Source organism: Monodelphis domestica, chromosome 5 (genome assembly GCF_027887165.1).
Source record: "Monodelphis domestica isolate mMonDom1 chromosome 5, mMonDom1.pri, whole genome shotgun sequence".
NCBI lineage: Eukaryota > Metazoa > Chordata > Mammalia > Didelphimorphia > Didelphidae > Monodelphis > Monodelphis domestica.
Window position 1 is genome coordinate 270,916,110 of NC_077231.1, and position 19,972 is coordinate 270,936,081.

A 19,972-nucleotide genomic window follows, 5' to 3' on the forward strand; every position below is an offset into this window, starting at 1 on the left:
GTGTATATATATATATGTATGTATATGTATATATATATATATATATGTGTGTGTGTGTGTGCATAATAGATCTATTTAAAATAAATTTATAAGAAATCATTCTTAAAAAGTAAATGCTTTTCCTTTGAACAGAAAACATCCTGTCACTTTTTAAAAGATTATTTAGAGTGACAAAAATTTTTTTAAGAAAATATGATTGATTAAAACAACATAAAAATGTCACTGACATTAAAATAAAACTCATGCATGGGAACTTTAAAAAGCAATTTGTCTTTTGTCATGTAGGGGACAGAGCTAAACCCTCACCATGTTGCATGACAACTATTGATTCAACAACCAAAAAAAATTTGAAACCTACCTATGGCATCTAGTTTCATTCTTCAAAGCTGGGTGACTAATTTCCTTGAAAATCCATTTCCAAGTTTCTTTTGATGTGGCAGGAAATAATGAGTTTTACATCCATCCCTTAACTGGCCCCTTCATAGGGACTCTTTGTATATATTCAGAATACTACCTTTGACCTTTCTTCTGATGAAGCACTTTTCTTTTCAGATTGAGGGTACATGAAAACACATTAAAATCTAAACTTGAATATATAAAGAAACTAGTTTTATGCCAAAGAGAGAAGGAAGCATTTAATCTTTCCTAGTATGGTGACAATGTTATTGTGATATATGTTACCATTAGACTAAATAGGATTTTTTCTACAGTCAGGCTTCTTTTGTCTATTACTCAAGTAACATTAGAAATCTATTTAAAATCCTTTTTGCTTTTTGGAGGGAGAAGGGTTTGTAAATATTTCCAGAATTTTGCAGGGCTATTTTATTATTCCTTTAGTAATTTCCTCTATATTGAATGCAGTAAATTTCTATTATAGCATTAATTTGAGAAGATAAGTGTGTGGTAGGATTTCTTTGTTAAAGAGAAAAGGTATGTTACTGTAGTTGGTAAACCTGACAACCTAGAACAAATGATAAAGAGGTTTTACTATATTTAAATCATATAGTTTCATTGACTTAACCTGCTTATTTTTTTAAACCCTTATCTTCTGTGTTAATATCTATACTGAGTATTATTTTCAAGGCAGAAAAGTGGTAAGGGATAGGCGATTGGAGTTAAGTGACTTTTCCAAAGTCACCCCACCACAGTGTCTGAGGTCACTATTTGAACCCAGGACCTCTTGTCTCTAAGCCAGGCACTATATCCATTGCGCCACCTAGCTGCCCTTCTTTCATTTTTTTATAGGAAAAATTTTAGTATTTACATTTAATGTTTTGTCTCTATTCCAAGGAACAATGTGGATATGACTAAAAAAGGGGCATGTTTGTATTCATAGATTAGATACAAAGGTATCATCTGACCTCTGATAACTATCTTTTCAAAATTATAGCAATCTCCATCAGAGGATATTTTACTTGGCTACTTAAATACTTTGAAGAGTTTGGATAGAAAATTATATAAGAAACATATACCTACCAGTTTTCTAGAACCAAGTTTAAAATGACTTCCTTTGTTAAAAATATACATGTATTTTAAATTCTTCTCTTCTTCTCTTCACTACTTGGTAAACTTTGGGAATGTATCACTTCACTACCCAGAAAATGACTGTTAATTTTCATGTCAGCCCATTGATTAATAATTTAAAATGAAAATTTGAAGCAGTGCAATTGCAAAATGCTTTCCAAACCAAATATATTTTTTAAAAAAACCTTGGCTATCAGGAAAATTAGTCATTTTGGAATAGTCAGATTTTCCATATAACTGATTAACCATTTTGATGGCATATTTTTAATTCCATTTCACTTCTTTTATCTTAATAGACTATCCCGAACAGAATTTAACCTTTATGATTCAGTCATCATTATTAACATAAAATCAAAGAGTATTTCACTTCAACAAAATGTTAGAAATGATCAAAGAAGTTGAGTGACTTGTCCAAATTCATTACTAGATTCTACTATACATGCAAGAGTGATATCTTTGTAAACTACTTAGTTAAAACAATTTGTCCCTACTCTAAGTGGTCCTAGCATGATGTTTTTTGAGTCTTTGTGACTTTTTTAGTGTTTTTCATACCTCTCTCTTGTTTACTATCATTACCCTCTGCTACCAATGTGCCTACTTGTGGTAGCTTTTCTTCTCACTTCTAATTTGCTACTGGAGTGGTTTGTCATTTCCTTTTCAAGCTTGTTTTACAGCTTAGGATACTAAGGCAAACACGGTATAGTGACTTGCCCAGGGTCATACAGCTAGTAAGTATCTGAACCTGGATTTGAACTCAGGAAGACAAGGAGTCTTTTTGATTTCCATTTTACCAGCTAATTGCCCTTGTTAGCATACATGTATGCATGTATGTAAAATAAAATAGCTAATTCAATGTGTATATTTTAGGTGCTCGTGGTCCAGTTTTGTTTGATTTCTGTTTGTTCTATATTCTTAGAGAGGTGAAGTGGCCAGCTGGGTTAAGTTCCAGATTTTTTTTTTTAATGTTTAATATTTTGGTGAATTTAAAAAAAAATAACCATTATTTTGGAACACGATCCCTTAGAACATATTTCACTTGTGAAATAGAGTAAGTAATGCAGAGAAGGCACTTTGATATGTTAAGTAGCATGGGAAAGTTAAATTTAAAATTCTGGAAATCATATTAAATTATCTTAAAAGCACATTTTAAAAGTCTTTTTAAGTCTTCTTTTTTGTATTTATATTTGAAATTGTATTTAATCAACTTCTAATTCTTTAAATTATTGCTCCCAACATGTATATTCATTTTCCCAGTTCCAGATGTAATTTGAATACTTTTGCTCAAACTTTTAATTAGTACTTATTGCCTTACATGATAAAAGTTCAAAACTTCTTAGCTTGGTACTCATGGCTTGTTATAATCTGACAACAAGATATAATCTAGAGCTGTGGATTTCTTGTTTTGAATCTTGTATTAGATACTTCTTAACTGTGTAACCTATAGCAAACCACTTAGGCTTTCTGCAAGTCTGTTTTCCTTATTAGTAAAATGAGTATAATAATAGTACCTCATAGGAATGTTTGCAAGGATCAGTTAAGATCAGATCATCATATGTGTAATACCTTATAAAACATAAAGCACCATATAAATGTGTTATTATCTCACTATGTTTCAAAACTGAATTAAGAATTTCCTGAAAATAGCCTGTTCCCCATACTTTTATTCTCTACAGCTGATATGCTTCCATCTTCCTCTCTTCCCTTCCTGTATTGAAATCCCAGCCAGCCTTTCAGGCCCAACTCAAATGCCAGTTCTTCCTTGAAGCTTGGAATATAACCTAGATAATACCTATAAGGAACAGCTTTCACATGCCTCAGAGAACTTCCTTTAGCCTAAATGTTTACAGAAGAGTTGAGCAAGAGGCAAGAAGGGATGTTTTAAAAAATGAAACGCTAAAAATGAGTCCAGTGAGAAAGAAGAGAGGGTTGCCTAAAGATAATGCTGGAGATAATGAACTTTTTAATTTCTTTATTGTATTCAATTATCACTGTTCCCCCCTCCCCCCTACTACTCATTCACATCCACTAAGAAAAGAGGGAAGAAAATATTATTTTTATATATAAGTTCCCTAGAATCATGGTTGATTGGAATCAATATATCTTTCAAAAATGCTCATTTTTATTAGATAAGTTGTTCTTCTAGTTTTGCATCCTTCACTATGTATAAAGCACTTCATGTCCCTTTACTACCATTTCTCATTTCTTAAATTTCTGTAGTATTGCATTATATTCTTAAACCATAATTTGTTCATCCATGTCCCCCAATGAATAGTTGTCCCCATAGTTTTCCTTTTCCCCCATAATGAATTTTTTTCAGTTGTCATCCTTCTTGACCTCTGTGCCCAGTTTGACCCTGCTGATCACCCTCACCTCCTGCAAGCTGTTTCTTATTGACACCACTTCTTTTCTGTATGATCCTCCTCAGTCTCTTTAGTTATTTCTTCAACTCTGTCATGCCCATAACTGTGGATATCCCCTCAGCCCTTGTCCTAGATTTTTTCCTCTTTTCCCTCTTAACTACTATTGTTCTCATCAGCTATCATCATTTTAATAACTATCCAGACGATTTCAAAATCATTATATCCAGCTCTACTATCTCTCCAATGCTATAGACCTTCATTCCAATTGTCTTTTTGGACATGTCATACAAGAGGTCCCACAGACATCTCAAATTTAGTATGTCCACCCATAGTAAGCAAATTGTTGGCTGCCTAAAAGTGAACCCATAGGGTCATCAGTTTAGAATGGGAGACTATCTTAGAGAATATCCTTTAATTAATCAACTTAAATGGAGAAATATGATTGCTAAGTTGCTGGCAGCGATCTTTGAAATATTATGGAAAAATTCTAGAGATGCTATAGCACTAGAAAAGGAGAAATGTCCTTATTTTCAAAAGGAGGGGAGAATTAACTCTGAAAATTATAAGCTATTGAGCTTGACTTCACTCCTTATCAGAATTATAGGCTTATTTTATCAGACATCTCCAGAGCATAGTATGCTTTCTGGTAAGTAGTAGACATTTAATAAATACTAGTTGCTTGGTTGGTTAATTAGTCAATATATGGAAAAAGAACTGGTGTTATAAAGAGCCTAGCACAGCTTCTTCAGGAACATCTTGTGCTATGGATAGAACCAAATTTAATATGTTACATCAGTGTTCAAGGTATTGTACTCAACACTTAGGAGAGAAAAAATAATGCCCGAAATATTTCTTTCTCTCAAGGATTTAACAATAACTAAATATATGCAAGGTATATATAAAGTACATGAGAGGTAATATGGAGAAGGCACTAAAAAGTATAGGGAACTCAAAAGGCATCCTTCACGAGTCAGGATTTGACCTGAGTCAGGGAGGTAGAAGCCAGGTAAGCTAGAAGGAAGAGGTGAATGGAATAAAGCATTCCTGGCAGTGGTGACAGCTAGTGCAAAAGTGTGGAAACAAGAGACGGTAACTTGTTTGAACAACAGTAGAAACCAGCACCCCAAATCACAGAGTATGGAGGAGAGATAGGAAGGGATTTATTACAAAGAGCTAAGATGGTTTGCAAATGCAGAAACACTAGATGCTTTCCCACTAGAAATGGGTAAAACAAGGACATCTCCTTCCACTACTACTTTACAACATAGCTCTTTAAATGCTAGTGACATAGAATATTAAGACAAGAGAAGGAAATTATGACAAATATTGACAAAGATGAGATGAAAATCTTTCTTTTGCAAATGGTTTGATTGTATATTTATATTTGTGTATTTGATGGTATATTTTTAAAAAACCCCAAAAATCAACAAACAAGGTAGCACGATTTAAAATAAAACCACAAAAATAAGCATTTCTAAATAATACTAACAAAGATCAGGAAGAGGCAATAAAAGGAATTCCATTCAAAATAACCACAAAGTACATAAAATATCTGGGAGTTAAACTATCAAGACAATATTTCATCTTGAATACAAACATAAAACAACTATTTATAGAGGCCTAAATGGAGAACTGTTTACTGCTTGTGGATGGGCTGTGCCAATAAATATGACTAACAATTCAACTTCAATTAATATACATGTCATTCAACTTCAATTAATATACATGTCTAGTACTATATTAAATTTCTTTGGAACAAGACCAATTTTAGCCACATTCATTGGGGGGAAAGGTTAGACTCTTAAAGGGAATAATGAAGAAAAAAGTATTAAGGAAGGGGTATAATGTCACATTTCAAATTGTATTATAAAGAAATAATCATCAAAATTCTTTTATACTTTTTAAAAACAAAAGTGTAGATTAGTGGAACAGTGAAAAAGAATTTTGGAATGAATAAAGTGAAGAGTGGAGAAAAGTTAGAAGACAACTTTATAAAAATTTGAAATGCCAAATATATAATGAATTGACATGATTCTGTAACATCAAAATCATTTCCCCAGTTAATAGTCAAAAGATATAAATATGCAATTTCAAAATAATTTCAGATTACAAATCTTTGAAAATACATTCTTCTAGTCACTAACTGTCATGCAATTTACCCGTTTTGAATTATCATCTTAAGCCATACAGATTGACAAAGATCAAAAATGGAAATGTTCACTCAATATTAAAGAACATATGGGAATATGGACATTCTGATTCACCATTAATGTAGCTATATGAAGTGACCTAACTATTTTGGATTCCAGTTTATAATTATATAAGAAGAGCAATTAAATCAGGAATTTGTGGTCTTTTTTTTTGTCATGCTTTGTCAGTCTGGACCCCATCTCAGAATAATATTTTTAAATGCAAAAAGTAAAATAGAATTACAAAGGAAACCAGTTCTATTAACATAGAGTTGTAAAGTATTCTAAAACATGGCAATGTACTCAAAAATAGACCTCTGGCACTGTGTGCCACCCCCCTCTCACTTCAGAAAGTGAAACCACAGAAAAGAGATGACTACTGTATACCAAAATAGTCATAGTAGCACCCTTTGTGGAAGTAAAGAACTAGAAAACAAAGTTGGTGCCCATCTAGTGGGGAGTGGTTGGGAAAAAAAAGAGAAATTCAGAAAACCTGGAAAGATTTTGACAAGCTGCCTCAGTGAAATAAGCTAACCTAAAGAAACCAAGCTGAATGACTACTACATTGTAAATGAAGTAACCACTAAAAGGATCAACTCTAAGCTGGGGGGGGGGGGGGGGTGGCTATCATAAAAATCCTAGAGAAAAGGAAAGAAAACTTATCATCTCTTCTCCTCTAGAGTACAAAAGTAGTAGGTTTGTAGGATAATGATTCTGTGTTAGAGTTGTATTTTGTAATATGTTATACATGTTTTTTTCTTTGTTCAGTGTAACAGAGATGAGGGAACACTAGAGAGGAAGCATTTTAAATGTCAGAGTGTTATACTATCTAAAGAAACTTTGCTAATTTTTTTTTTTATATGCATAGCTGTCTGATCAGAGGAACTGGGTTTAAGTTGACTCAGTAGTTTGATCAGATAGTAGTCTGACTAAACATTAGAATAGGTTATCTGGTATAATGAGATACTCCATCCCTAGATATTTTTAAAAGTAGATTTTTTTAAAATGCACCTTTTAAAATTATGTAGGCCTTTATTTGGCTTGTGGCAAGGATCCCAGGTCATACCACACTTTCAGCTCTATAATTGTAGAATGTTTGAAGTTAAATTAAAAGGCCACGCTCATTTTGAAAAGAACTGTAAAGGTAAAGTTATCTAATGAAGATGAGTGCAAGGAAGGATTTATATCAGAAGGTGATACTGATTAGAATATAATAATAAAAAAAAATCTTCTCCTGAATGGCTTTTCCTACCCACTTCCTTCTTTATTCTAGCCTTTCTAGGAGTCAGAAGTTTTACTTCTGGGAGAGAAGAAACCTGAGAGGTAAACTCTCTTCCTCTTTACTTACAAGTTACTGTATACCACAAGAAAATCCTAGGCTACTATGTCAATAGCGCACACATTTATACTAGATATTGAAAAAAATAGTAAGAAATCCTACATTGTCTAGGGTACTACATTTCTACATTTCTAGGGTACTGAAAAGATAATATAAAAAAATATATCAAATTGGATCAGATGGATGATTAGTTCAAAACTCAACAATTTTTATTGTTGTTGAGTTGTTTCAATCATGTTCATCTCATTGTGACCTCATTTGAGGTTTTCTTTGCAAAGATCTTGGAATGGTTTGCTATTTCCTTCTCCAGTTCATTTTATAGATGAGGAAACTGAGTCCAACAGAATTAAGTGACTTGCTCAGGGTTACACAGCTAGTAAGTATCTGTACAAAACTGTACAATATTGAATGCTATTTACATAGTTCAAAGCTGTATTCTATCTCTGATAGTACTATAGTGACCTAATAGTATATATGCTTTAGTAACATCTAGGAATATTAAATATTACATTTCAAATCATAATCTGTTTCACTGGAATTTAAAATTGTATTCATATCTATCATTAAAAAGCATTATAATGATTATAATCAGGTATATTTGTTATCAAATGAAATTTTATTTAAATAATCATGCTTTGGGAACGGGAAGTGTTTCTTCTAGTTTCTTCTTTTGTTTGGTTTTTAATATATTTTTTATCTATCTCCCATGTTAGAATGCAGTTTCTATTTTCATTCATAAAAGAAGGTTGTAAATTCTTTGCACAAAAACAGAATGGCACTGTTAATATAAAAAATCATTTGTGATAACAATTCTGAACTGCTTGGGGACCATGAACTTCTCATGTGCTGTTTGTGTAGCTATTAAGTTTTCTAAACATTATAGATATAATTTTGGAATTATGCAGAAAGAATAACTAAGCTATTCATACCCTGTGGTCCATTGGTCTCACTATTGGGCATTTGCTCAATATATGCCAACCTCCATCACTCCTCTCTTCTTCCTCTTGCCATTATTAGATGGTCTCTCATCTCTCCATCACCTGTGAATCCGTATCTATCATTCTTGACTAGACTTGAAAGCTTTTTTCTATGATCCTCTATAGCAAAAGTTGCCTGTTTGTTTCTCAGTTCCTGTGCTTAGTGGTCCTTTACCTTTTGTGACTGTCTTACAACCTCCTGACTCAGCTTAGGTTTTCCCTTCTTCTCAAGAATTGTTTTCTTTTTTTTTCACATCCATTCTTTTTTAAGGAACACTCCATGAAATTGCATCAGTCAGCCAGCTAGCGTTTTTTAAGCTCCTCTTCTGCTGAGAATACAATTACAAAGAATGGAACATTACCTACAACAAAACCTAACATTTTAATGGGGAGACAAGAAGTGCATACATAAGTACATGTGAAATAAGTGTTAAGAGAATAAACATGAAGTAGTTAAATATAAGATAGTTTTGGAGGGAACATATTAGCTGTTGCTGGGTAAGTCCTTTGTGGCACTTGAAATGCTTCTAGGAGGTAGAGGGAAAGAGGGAATGCATTCCAAGTATGTAGTAGCTCATTCAAAGGGGAGGAGACAGGAGAGAGAAGGTCCTGTACGTGGAGCAGAGGGAGAGCTAATTGGTCTGCATTATGGAGGGTAAAAGAGTAATAATGTTCAATGAGAATGGAGAGATGAATTGGAATAAGTTGGCAAAGGGCTTTGAAACCTTGGCAGTTTATATTTTGTTCTAGGGGCATTAAGGAGCTGCTAAAGTTGATTTGGTCATATGTGTTCTTAAGATCACTTTGATAGCTGTGTGTGAAATGGCCTAGAATAATGAAAGTCTTGAGGTGGAGAAACTGATTATGAGATTGCTGCAGAAATCTAGGTGAAAGGTGTCAAGGAGTTGACCTTTGATGGTTGCTGTGTGAGTTGTAGGTGAAAGACATCATGGAGGTAGAAATGTCAAGAGTTGTAGTTATTTGGGTAACTCAGGTAGAGAGTGAAATTAGGCATGAATCCCAAGTTAGGAACAGAAGCCACCAGAATGTAGTAATACCTTCAGCAGAAGTAGGGAGGTGTTGAAGAGAAGAGGGTTTGAGGAAACATTGGACATGTTGAGTTTGGGATATCTCTAGGACTTGCAGTTTGGGATGCCTAGTGGACACTCGGTGATGTGGGAATGAACTTCAGGGGAGAGATGGAGCTGGATATATAGACCTATGAGTTGCCTATGTACATAGGATAATTAAAAGAATGGGGAGCTAAAGAGGTTACTGAGAGAAGAGAGAAGAAAAGGGGCCCTAGGACAGTTCTTTAGGGACAAACACAGGATGAAGAGCTATCAAAGGAGATGGAGTGGTTTAACTGGTAGGACGAGAACCAGTAGAGAGCAGAGAGGTGAGGATCCAAAAGGAGAGACATGATCTCAGCGTTACAAATTCTTATGTAACTTTTAAACTGCAATGGACCAGGTCATTAGGATAAGAAACGTTTACTAAAATTAATTTATTAAAGTTGAAGAAATTTGTTTTGAGTTTAGCAAAGTGCCTTTTTTAGCATATCAAAGGGAACAAAGAAGCAACTGTAATCCTCCTTTCTCACAAAGCAGTTTGTATTATTAAGAAGTGGATCTCTCTTATATGAAAGGTGCTTCATGTGGGGCCCATCCAGATAGGGCAGCCAGGTGGCACAATGAATAGAGCACTACCTTGGGAATCTGGATGACTCAACTATGTGAGTTCAAATTTGGCCTTAGATACTTATGAGTTGTATGACCCTGCTCAAGTCCCTTCACCCAGTTTGCCTCAGTTTCCTCATCTGTAAAAGGAGCTGGAAAAGGAAAGGCTTTCCACTCTAGTATCTTTTCCAAGAATACCCCAAATGAGATTGCGAACAGTCAGACTGAAAATCATTCAATTGAATTTAGTTCACAAGGCTTAGGACTTAAATTTTGCATTTTGGAAAAAATTGTGAAACCTCTTTGGGTTATTCAAGAACATATTTTTAAGATGTTTCACACTTTTCCCGGTGCATTTGTGAGTTGCCTTTTGAAAACAAAATCACATTATTTTTAGAACTATTAGCCACACACAAAAAAAATAATCAAGATACCCTGTTTTAGAAGAATTCAAAACATGTTCAGTGATAGTTTATCTACTTAAGGTTTTTATCCTAATTTTTCAGTATTCTATCCTCAAACTTCCAATATGTCTCCCATGATTATTTATATTTGTATATTATTTACATTATAATATCATTATGATTACATGATCTCTACTAAAGGAGCCAGAAGTCTTTTATAAGTCCTCATCATCTGCATGAAGCTCTTTTTGGAGCATTTGATATTGCTGATCATCCAGTCTTTCTTAAGGCTTTCTCTTGGTTCTTGTCCAACCTCTTTGATGAATTATTGTCTTCATTCCTAACTGGTTCTTTATCCTCCACTCGTAGATATTGCAAAAGACTCAAGTGTCTAACATGATTTCTCTAGTTTAAAAAAAAATTAAATCTCTGTACTGTGCAAAGCATTGTAGGAAAATAGCATAAGGGCCCACAGCCAGCATAGCTCAGTGTTGTGACTTTGATTTAGATCTTTAGATTCTTGGGCCCAGCTTTCCATTCACTATACTTCCTGCCTCAGCTAAACAATGTAAGAATACATAGAGACTTAAGCTATAACATAAGAGTGAATTGCCAAGTTGTATCAGTGGAGGAAGTTTCCAATACTGGGGGTTTCCTTACACAAATCACAAGGCAAATAGCTTAACCCCTCCCTGTTTCCCTGACCCCTCCCGAAGAATGTGAAGAACATATGACTGAAGACTTACAGGTGAAGTTCCAAATGTCTTGTTTGAAAGTTTAGTAAAATAGTAATGTATACTGTTATGGGGAAGTTTGTTATGGAGGATAAAAACTTTTATATAATTTTATTTTAGTTGATATAAGACATTCAGATTGACATAACACTGGCAGGTGGCATGCTATAAGAGTTCATGGATCTGAAATAGATCTTGATTTAATGGGTTTTTCAACATATTAGTCATATCATATAGTACACCATGCCATCAACTATTCTGAACAAAAATGTGTAAGAACTACCTGGCTGTCAGTAACAAGCATTCTGAAGTTAGGCCTATTTCGAGTTATGCCTCTTGCTTCCCAGCAAGTCAATAATGTCAAACAACTATCTACTGCTGTTGATTATATTCTGTTTAGTTTTGATAAAGAAATTTTTTAGTTTACCTTTGTTGAAGCTAATTGCTCTTCAGATGATTTTTATTATTCTTATTTGTGTACAAGTTAAATCCTTCTAATGAACATAAGCTCCTTGACAGCAGGGGTTATTTTGTTTTTCTGTGCATTACCAGTGCCTCACATGGTGCTTTGTACAGATATGTGTTTGTTGAATTAAGTAGATTGCATTTGAAGATTTTTATCTTTTCAGGATATGGCCTTAGTTGCCCCTGAAGCTCCTTCAGAGCAAGCCAGGAGAGTTTTTCAAACTTATGACCCTGAAGGTAAGGAACTCCATTATTTTCACTTTAGTGACTTCATTCTTCTATATCTCTTACATGTGTATTATGTGTGTGTACATACACATATATGTGTGCTATTTATATTCTGTATATGTGTACACATCTGTATATTCTATATATGTGTACACATGCATGCACATATATAATAATATTCATCTTAGTCTTAATATAAGGTTGAGCACATTATTAAATTGAATAAAAGGAAAATATACTTCTCAAAAAGTGAAAAATAGAAGAGAAAAAGAATTGTCATGCTTAATAACCAGATACCACTTAGGTAAAAATTTTACATTTTTTATGAACTTAACAATCATTCATAAACCTACATAATTTGTTGTGCAACAAAGAAGACTGTGTTTGAAACTGTGAGATTCTGTTGCATTTTTTGTTTTTAAGATGTTTTATTGACTTTTTTTTTTTGCATCTCTGTCAATTTCTACTTAATCACCTCCCTTTCTCCAAGTAGAAGACTTGTCCCCTATATAAAAGATATAACAGATTTAATAAAGGAAAACAAATCAATATATTGGTCCCATTTTGTTCCTCATCTAGTATCTGTGCCAAGATGTGGGAAGCATATTTCATCATCAGTCACCTGAAGGCTCAGTTTGATTGGAATACTATAACCCTTGCAAGTTATTTTCCTCTACTCTAGTTAACATGTAACTTTTCTGTCCTGATTTCACTCATTTTATTATGAATCATTTCAAAAGTCTTTCCAAATTTCTCTACATCCATCACGTTCTTCATTTCTTAAGATTCAGGAATATTATATTCATATACTGTAATTTGGTCAGCCATTCCCTGATTGATTAGTACATTTTTTAACAACAAAAAGAATTGCAGCAAGTATTTTCCTATGTACTTACTTACCATCCCTCTTTGACCTCCTTGTTATATGCCTGATGATGTTATTACAGGGTCAAAAGATAATTTAGCATTGCAAGATTACTAATCTCTGTATACTTAGATAGTCCTTTTAAATAGTACATTGAGCTATGCTGGCTGTGGGCCCTTATGCTATTTTCCTACAATGCTTTGCACAGTGCAGAGATTATTTTTTTTAACTAGAGAAATCACGTTAGACACTTGAGTCTTTTGCAATATCTATGAGTGGAGGGCAAAGAACCGGTTAGGAATGAAGACAATAATTCATCAAAGAGGTTGGACAAGAACCAAGAGAAAGCCTTAAGAAAGACTGGATGATCAGCAATATCAAATGCTCCAAAAAGAGCTTCATGCAGATGATGAGGATTTAGAAAAGACTTCTGGCTCCTTTAGTAGAGATCATGTAATCATAATGATATTATAATGTAAATTTCAGATGTCAAAAGGTCTACTTTAGGCGTTCTTTTGGCAGTGAGATTAGATAGAGCTCTGGAGCAGGACTTAGGAAGAAGAACTGAGTTCAAATCCACCTTAGAGATTTACTAGCTATATGACATTTGACAAGTCCCTTTATCTGTTTGCCTCAATTTCCTCAACTATAAAATGATCTTAATGATAGCACTTACTTTCCAGGGTTGTTCTTTAGCATGTGGCACATAATGGGAATCATGTTAATGTTTATTTTTTCCCCTCTACTCACATGGAAAAGCATGGAATGTTGTAGCTATGTAAAAATGTAGATATGAATTAGAATATAGAAATATAGATATAAAAATCATTTACATACAGGTAATAGTTAAACTTTTGATTATTTTTGTATTGAATTTTCCAAATTATATATGAAGGAAAATCTTGCTTCCAAGATTTCATCTGTTTTGACTTCTTAGTGCTTTCTAATTCACTGGACCAGAAAGAGCCACAAATTCCTTATTACTCACTGTCATTCCTGATCCTTGCTCTATCCTTATCATTCAAAAACTTCTGTTATGAGCTTGTTTGAAAAGTTCTGTGGAAGTGAAGTAGGTTTTCTTGACTCTTAATTCTGTCCAGCATCCTATATCACTTTTCATTTCCAATAATTTTTAAAGCAAAAGTATCCAAATTATTACATTATTTACCCTTCTCCAATTCACTCAATAGATTTTGATATTTTTCTATGCACATTAGACTAATAATTATCTTAATTTGCTTATTTTTTTAAATGAGGTCTAACATTTTACATATACATAATGTATGTTTTTTAAACTGTTTATTTCATCATTTGGAATTCTATCAGCATTTTAATTTTAGAAAGGCCTTGGCAGATCAACTTCCATTACTCACTTCCCAACCTATGGAGTAATCCTTAATTCAACAATAAAAATAAACACTATTCCATGTGCTCAAGGTCTAAAGGAAATCATGCAGCAGGCTTAATGAAAATCAGGCTGTGGGCCCAAGAGAAATGTAATAGTTTGATATCCTTGGCTAATTAGTTCCTATTTGTTTCTGTGTGTATGTAAACTTCTAAGTGTGTATGTACTGAAATGTGCTAATGTTACATAAATTTTTCTTTAAGTTGGGAACACTTAGATTTGAGATTAAGCACAAAGATTAAACATAAAGTGGACAAATGAGAATGGAATCAAAAAATATTCAGAGTAACAAATAATTGTGATGAATCTAAACTTTTTTAGGCTATTAAAATTTATTATACCTTTACTTCATGTTCTATAAATCCAGAGCCCATTCTAGAGCAGGATTCAAAGGAATCAAAGACATTTAATTTTGTTGAACTACCAATTAGTCATTTAATAAACACATAATGATTTTTTTTTTGTTTGCTTCATCCCATGTCAGTTCATTAAACTTTTACGTAAACTCAGTGAAGGCCCCAAACATTTCCATATATCCTCTATCCTTTTGATCATTTATGTTTGTGATTAGAAACAGAAAAGATGAAGGGAAAAAAATAGTACTTCTGTCTTATCTGTGTGAAGTCCAGCTTTGTGATTTCCTCCTAGTATAAAAGCAGTCATATTCCCAAGTCCCTTACTCCATCAGGACTCACTTAGCATTAATTATTCTTTGGCTCTGCAGAAACTGCAGAAACTATAGTTTTTAGTATTGGGTTTCTGCCATCTTTTTAATTGCTGTTTTCTTAAACGGACTATGTCCTTTTTTTCCTCTTGGAACCTTCAAAAGCACAATTCAAATAGAATCTCTTAAAATGAGTTTTACAATGGTTTCCTCTCATCCCTGCCACCTCTTATTTTCTACTTCTCTTTGCCTCACCTTAGCCAATTTTTAATATTAAAATTTTAGAGCTTTAAGACACGTTAGTGTCAATGAAATCCAATCCCCTTATTTTACAATATGGAAACTTATTTTATAAATATGGAAACGGAGTCATAAGTAAATTGCCCACTCACAGCTAATAAGTGAGTGAAGTAGGTTTTGAACTCAGGTTTTCCTGACTTCAAGTTCAGTGCCCTATCACTATATCATATTTTCATACATAACACTACTCATTTCTAGACTCCAACATCTCTATGTCTTGATTTTTGTAGCCTTTTGATTAAAGCACAAAACAAACAGAACTTGACCAATATGTTTTTTTTAATTCCCTTTGAAATTTGTATTTTTATATCCATATAGCCCAGGCATCCCCCATACTCTTCCTTCAATTACCAGTTTCTCTATAGTGTCAATATCTTTAAAATGCTAATTTCCTGGCTACTAGATTACTAAAGTTTTTACACATATTTTGAGAAGTTGTGTTTCTATTCATTTTCTAAAAGTGATGGTTCTATTTAAAGCTTTATATGTATGGTTAGATATAAAATGCAATAAAGAGAAAGGTATAGGCATTCTTCGTACCTTACTTATCTCAAACTATATTTAAAACTGTTGATATATTTCAGATTACTTAAGATATTCAACATATTTATTAAATATTTTCTTAGTTTAAGAATAATACATGTGAAAAAAATAGTGGCATAAAATGGTTCCATTTTTTATGTATACATTCCTAGGTTTGTGTGTTTATTTGAAGGAATTCAAGTAATGTTATATGGAGGTTGTTCGTGTGATGTTAAAGCTAGAACATATTGTAGATCAGCTATGTCAAACTCAAATAGAAATGAATTCCAGGCAGACTGCACATTGGCTTCAAAAACTACAAATTATATCATTATCTATGATGTCTTATTTTTTTGTTATTTAAACATTTCTCAATTACATTTTTATCTGATTCAGGCTACACTTGGGTGTTTTGCAGGCTGCAAGTTTGCCATTTCTAGTGCACATGAAGCAAAGGAGGTAGATTTAATCCCAGTAAAGCCCAATAAACTTTGTATGCATCAACAAATAAACCTTCTCTAGTCTGAAATTATCAACAACTTCATAGGTATTTGCCATTTACCAAAAGGGAACCTAGTGATCATACATGGATAGTTTAGCATCATCCAATGCAAAAGTAGAGTTATCTAAGGTATGTGCTATGGCTCATGAAGGACCTGATGGTTTTCACATCAAGCTCTTTCTCTAGATAGCCCAATAAGTTCTATCCAAGTTTGAAAAATGATTTAACATTATTATGAACATTATGAACATAACTAAGCAGAATAAGTGGTTGATATCTTTTTTTTTTGCCTAGAGTTCTCTAAGCCTGAAGGACTCATACGTACTTAAATTTGTCCTTTTTATAAAATTTCCGCTTAACTATATTAAAATACCTTCACAGGTGCTTTAATATTAACCACTATAAAAGGGTAGTGACTTTGAATTTTATTAAATGATTCTCATTACTTAATCATGCCCCATTGATATATTTCCTCAGAACAACACATGGGCTTATTTTTGTAAAAGAGCCAGAAAAATAAAATAAAACATCGAGAGGGAAGCAGTACAGTATGTTCCATATTTTGTTGAAGAGTAACTAAATCTTACTTTGCAGTGACTGCTTTGTTTGATTATAGAAGCAGTGCTCTTATTCTACTTGGCAGGATGTAAAATTGCTAAGCAATATATTTTATTGCAAGGTAGTTTAAAACGGAGAAAATCCTCAGGAATGAGTAAGTAGGTATGGGGGCAAAGGCATTATACATTTATGGATATAAAATGATATGTCTGTTTAAGACTGATTTAATTCTAAAATATCCTAGAAGCTTTTCTATTGTCATATTTTTCTTCTGCCTAGTATGTTTGACCACCACCCATACTGTTTTCTCATCATGCTGAAAAGGGTTTTTTTTTTCCCTCACAAAATGGCCTCTATCCACATTAAATACTACATTGCATTTTAACATTGTGATATTCTTTAATTAAATCCTAGTAAAAGCAGTGAAGGAATTATTACAGAAAAATACATTAAAAATGAAAACATATTATCTCAGGTTGGCAGTTAGGGGAAGGCAAATTTTCATTAGTCTAAATAAGAATACCACCTAATTCCCTTCAAAGTTTAAATACAATACTATATTTAAAAAATAAATATGCTTTATGAAATGAAGTAATAGTGTCCTACAACTGGAGCTTAGAACCATTATTTCAACAGTAATAAATGTATATACAAATTGAGAAAATGCACCAAATTGAATCCTGATAAGGAAATCTAGAAAAAGCCACAATGAGTCTTGTCCAGCTTGAGCTCAGCAAATAGAGACAAGACACTGGGGACTGAGTCCACCAGAAGCAAGCAAAACACTCCAGCACCCAGGGAGAAACTGTACCAGCACAAGAAGTTGTAGACTAAACTGCGACCCTGTCAGATCCTTACTGAGACACTCCAATGGGTACAGGTGACAACTGATAGGCTTGTTGCCCACTATCCAATTCTGGGTCACAGATCCTAGGAGGACTGAGATATGTACCTGTGAATAGAAGTGGCATCCTAGGTAAAGAAGCCTTGGCAGCACACTAAGAAAGAAAAAAAACTTAGAAGCCCCAAGAAGTAGCATGGCTCAGACTTCATGTACCCTAAAAAAGTGGTTTCTGTTAAACCATCTAGCCCAATTTAGAGAAGAATAACCAATATAGAAATCCCAGACCAAAGGGGGGCCCCACTCTAAACTAATAGAATTTTTCAACTGGCTGGCAGGAACTGAATCTGTCATCAGTTTACTCTTGTCCAGCCTTAGTCTCAGGTTAGTTTTTTGTAGAGCCCTAACTAGGAGGCCAACAATCAAACTTTTCTCTAAATCAGACCACTTTGGGAACTCTGGCAGCTTTCAAGTTCCTTGACTGTCCTTGAGATATTGCAATACAACAACCCTCAGTACCCTAGTACCAGTCCATATACCCCTCTCTAATGAACTGTGATGGCAAAGATACTCAAGACACAAAATTGAAGAAGAGAATTATTCTAGAACAGCTACAAGCAAAGCCTCAGAGAAAAATTCAGCTCTGGCACTAACTCAAACAACTCACAACATCACAAACTCTGTTCCTGGGAGAGACAAAACAGGAGTTTAAGAAACAAAAAGAATTAAGTATTTTTAAAAGAGGAGAGAGGGTACTTAAAGAAAAAAAAAAACAGAAAAAGAAATGAAAGCTGTGGAAGAAAGAATCAGAAAGTAAATTAATGGTTTGGCACAAGAGGTACAGAACTTCACCTAAGCAACAAATTCCCTGAAAATTAGAATGGACCAAATCAAATCCAGTGACTCCCTGAGGCAACCAGAAATATTAAAACAAAGTCCACAGACTGAAAAAAAAAGTTGAAGAAAATGTAAGGCATCTTATAGTAAAATCATCCTACCTAGAACCAGACTGAGGAGAAAAAAAATTAATTATTAAGCTATCTGAACACCATGCCATGGCCTAAAAGAGAGCCTCAGTCTCATATATAAGATCTTAAAACTACTCAAATCTCTTAAAACCAGAAGACATAGTTGAAATAGTAAAAATCCACAAATCACCTCCTACTTAAAACTCCAAAATAAAAACTCCAAGTAGCATCATAGCCAAAATTCAGAGTTTCCAAATCAAAGATAAAAATTGTGTAAGCAAACAGTAAGAATTTAAAAGGAGCAGAAAAATTAGAATATGATATTCTGGAAGGCAAAAGAAAAGGACTTATACCAAGAACAACATACCTAGCAAAACTTGAGTATAATGCTACAGTGGGGAAAATGGATTTTTTTAGTGAAATATAGAACTCCCAAGCATTTTTTGGTGAAAAGACCAGGACTGTATAGAAACTTAATAGTTTAAATGACAGGAATGAACAAAAACATTAAAGAGCAAACATGAATCAACAGTGATAAAGAACAAAGCAAGTATTAATTGCTCACATTCAAATATGTGGAGATGATACATGTCTCCTCTGAACTTTATCATCATTAAGCTTCATAGAGGGAGTCCAATTAGACATGGTCTTGGAGTGTTCATTTTATGTCTTCATGACACTAAGAAAAAAATTGAGAGGGAAAGAAGAATACATGTGAGTTTCAGGGGAAGGAAAGAAAAACTGAAGGTGCACCAGTAGATATCTATATAAACAAGAAGGAAGGGGTGGTGGGAGATGGTTGACACCTGGATCTCAGTCTCATCTAAACTAGTCCAAAATAGGAAGAACATGCAGACAGAAATGCAAAAATATATTTCACACAACAGGGAAACAGACAAAAAGGAGAAAAATGGGTGGAAAGGAAATCCTAGGAGGGTAAATTAAGGAAGGGATTTGTCCTAAGCAGAACAAACTCTTAGAGTGTGTGTGTGTGTGTGTGTGTGTTATTTCCCCCTTTTTGAGGTTGCAAAGAATAGGAATATAAGGGTGTGCCCATACATTGAGGAATGGATGAACAAGTTATAGTATGTGAAAGTGATGGTACTATTGGGCTGAACTCTTACACGCAAAATGACAAATAATCGTACCAGAGGCCTAATGATGAAAACCTAACCTCATGGTAGAAGGTTGGAGGATGCAGAATGCAGAATGGGAGAAGTACTTTTTGAACAAGGCCAAAGTGAAACATTTTAATTAACTATACATGTTTGGAATGAGGTTTTCTTATGTTCTTCAATTGAGGTCAAGAGGGATACAGTGAAAGGAGGTGAAAAAACAATTTTTGGATGATTAAAACAAAATTTTTAAAAAAGATGTGTTTACCTCTGAATGTTTCCATAAATTTTTATATTTAAATATCAATTTAAATTATGTCCTTTTTAATACCA

General features: G+C 33.6%; 1 protein-coding gene across 4 annotated transcripts in view; it reads left to right on the top strand.

Annotated features, from left to right (window-relative positions):
- The window catches only part of MINDY3 (MINDY lysine 48 deubiquitinase 3), a 91,726-nt gene that overhangs the window by 61,144 nt on the left and 10,610 nt on the right, over window positions 1-19,972 (top strand). For all 4 annotated transcript variants that reach the window (XM_001368392.5, XM_016426375.2, XM_056800157.1 and 1 more), the window contains one exon: window positions 11,836-11,908. In XM_001368392.5, the coding sequence (XP_001368429.1) occupies window positions 11,836-11,908 (73 nt within the window). The remainder of the gene's footprint in view (window positions 1-11,835; window positions 11,909-19,972) is intronic.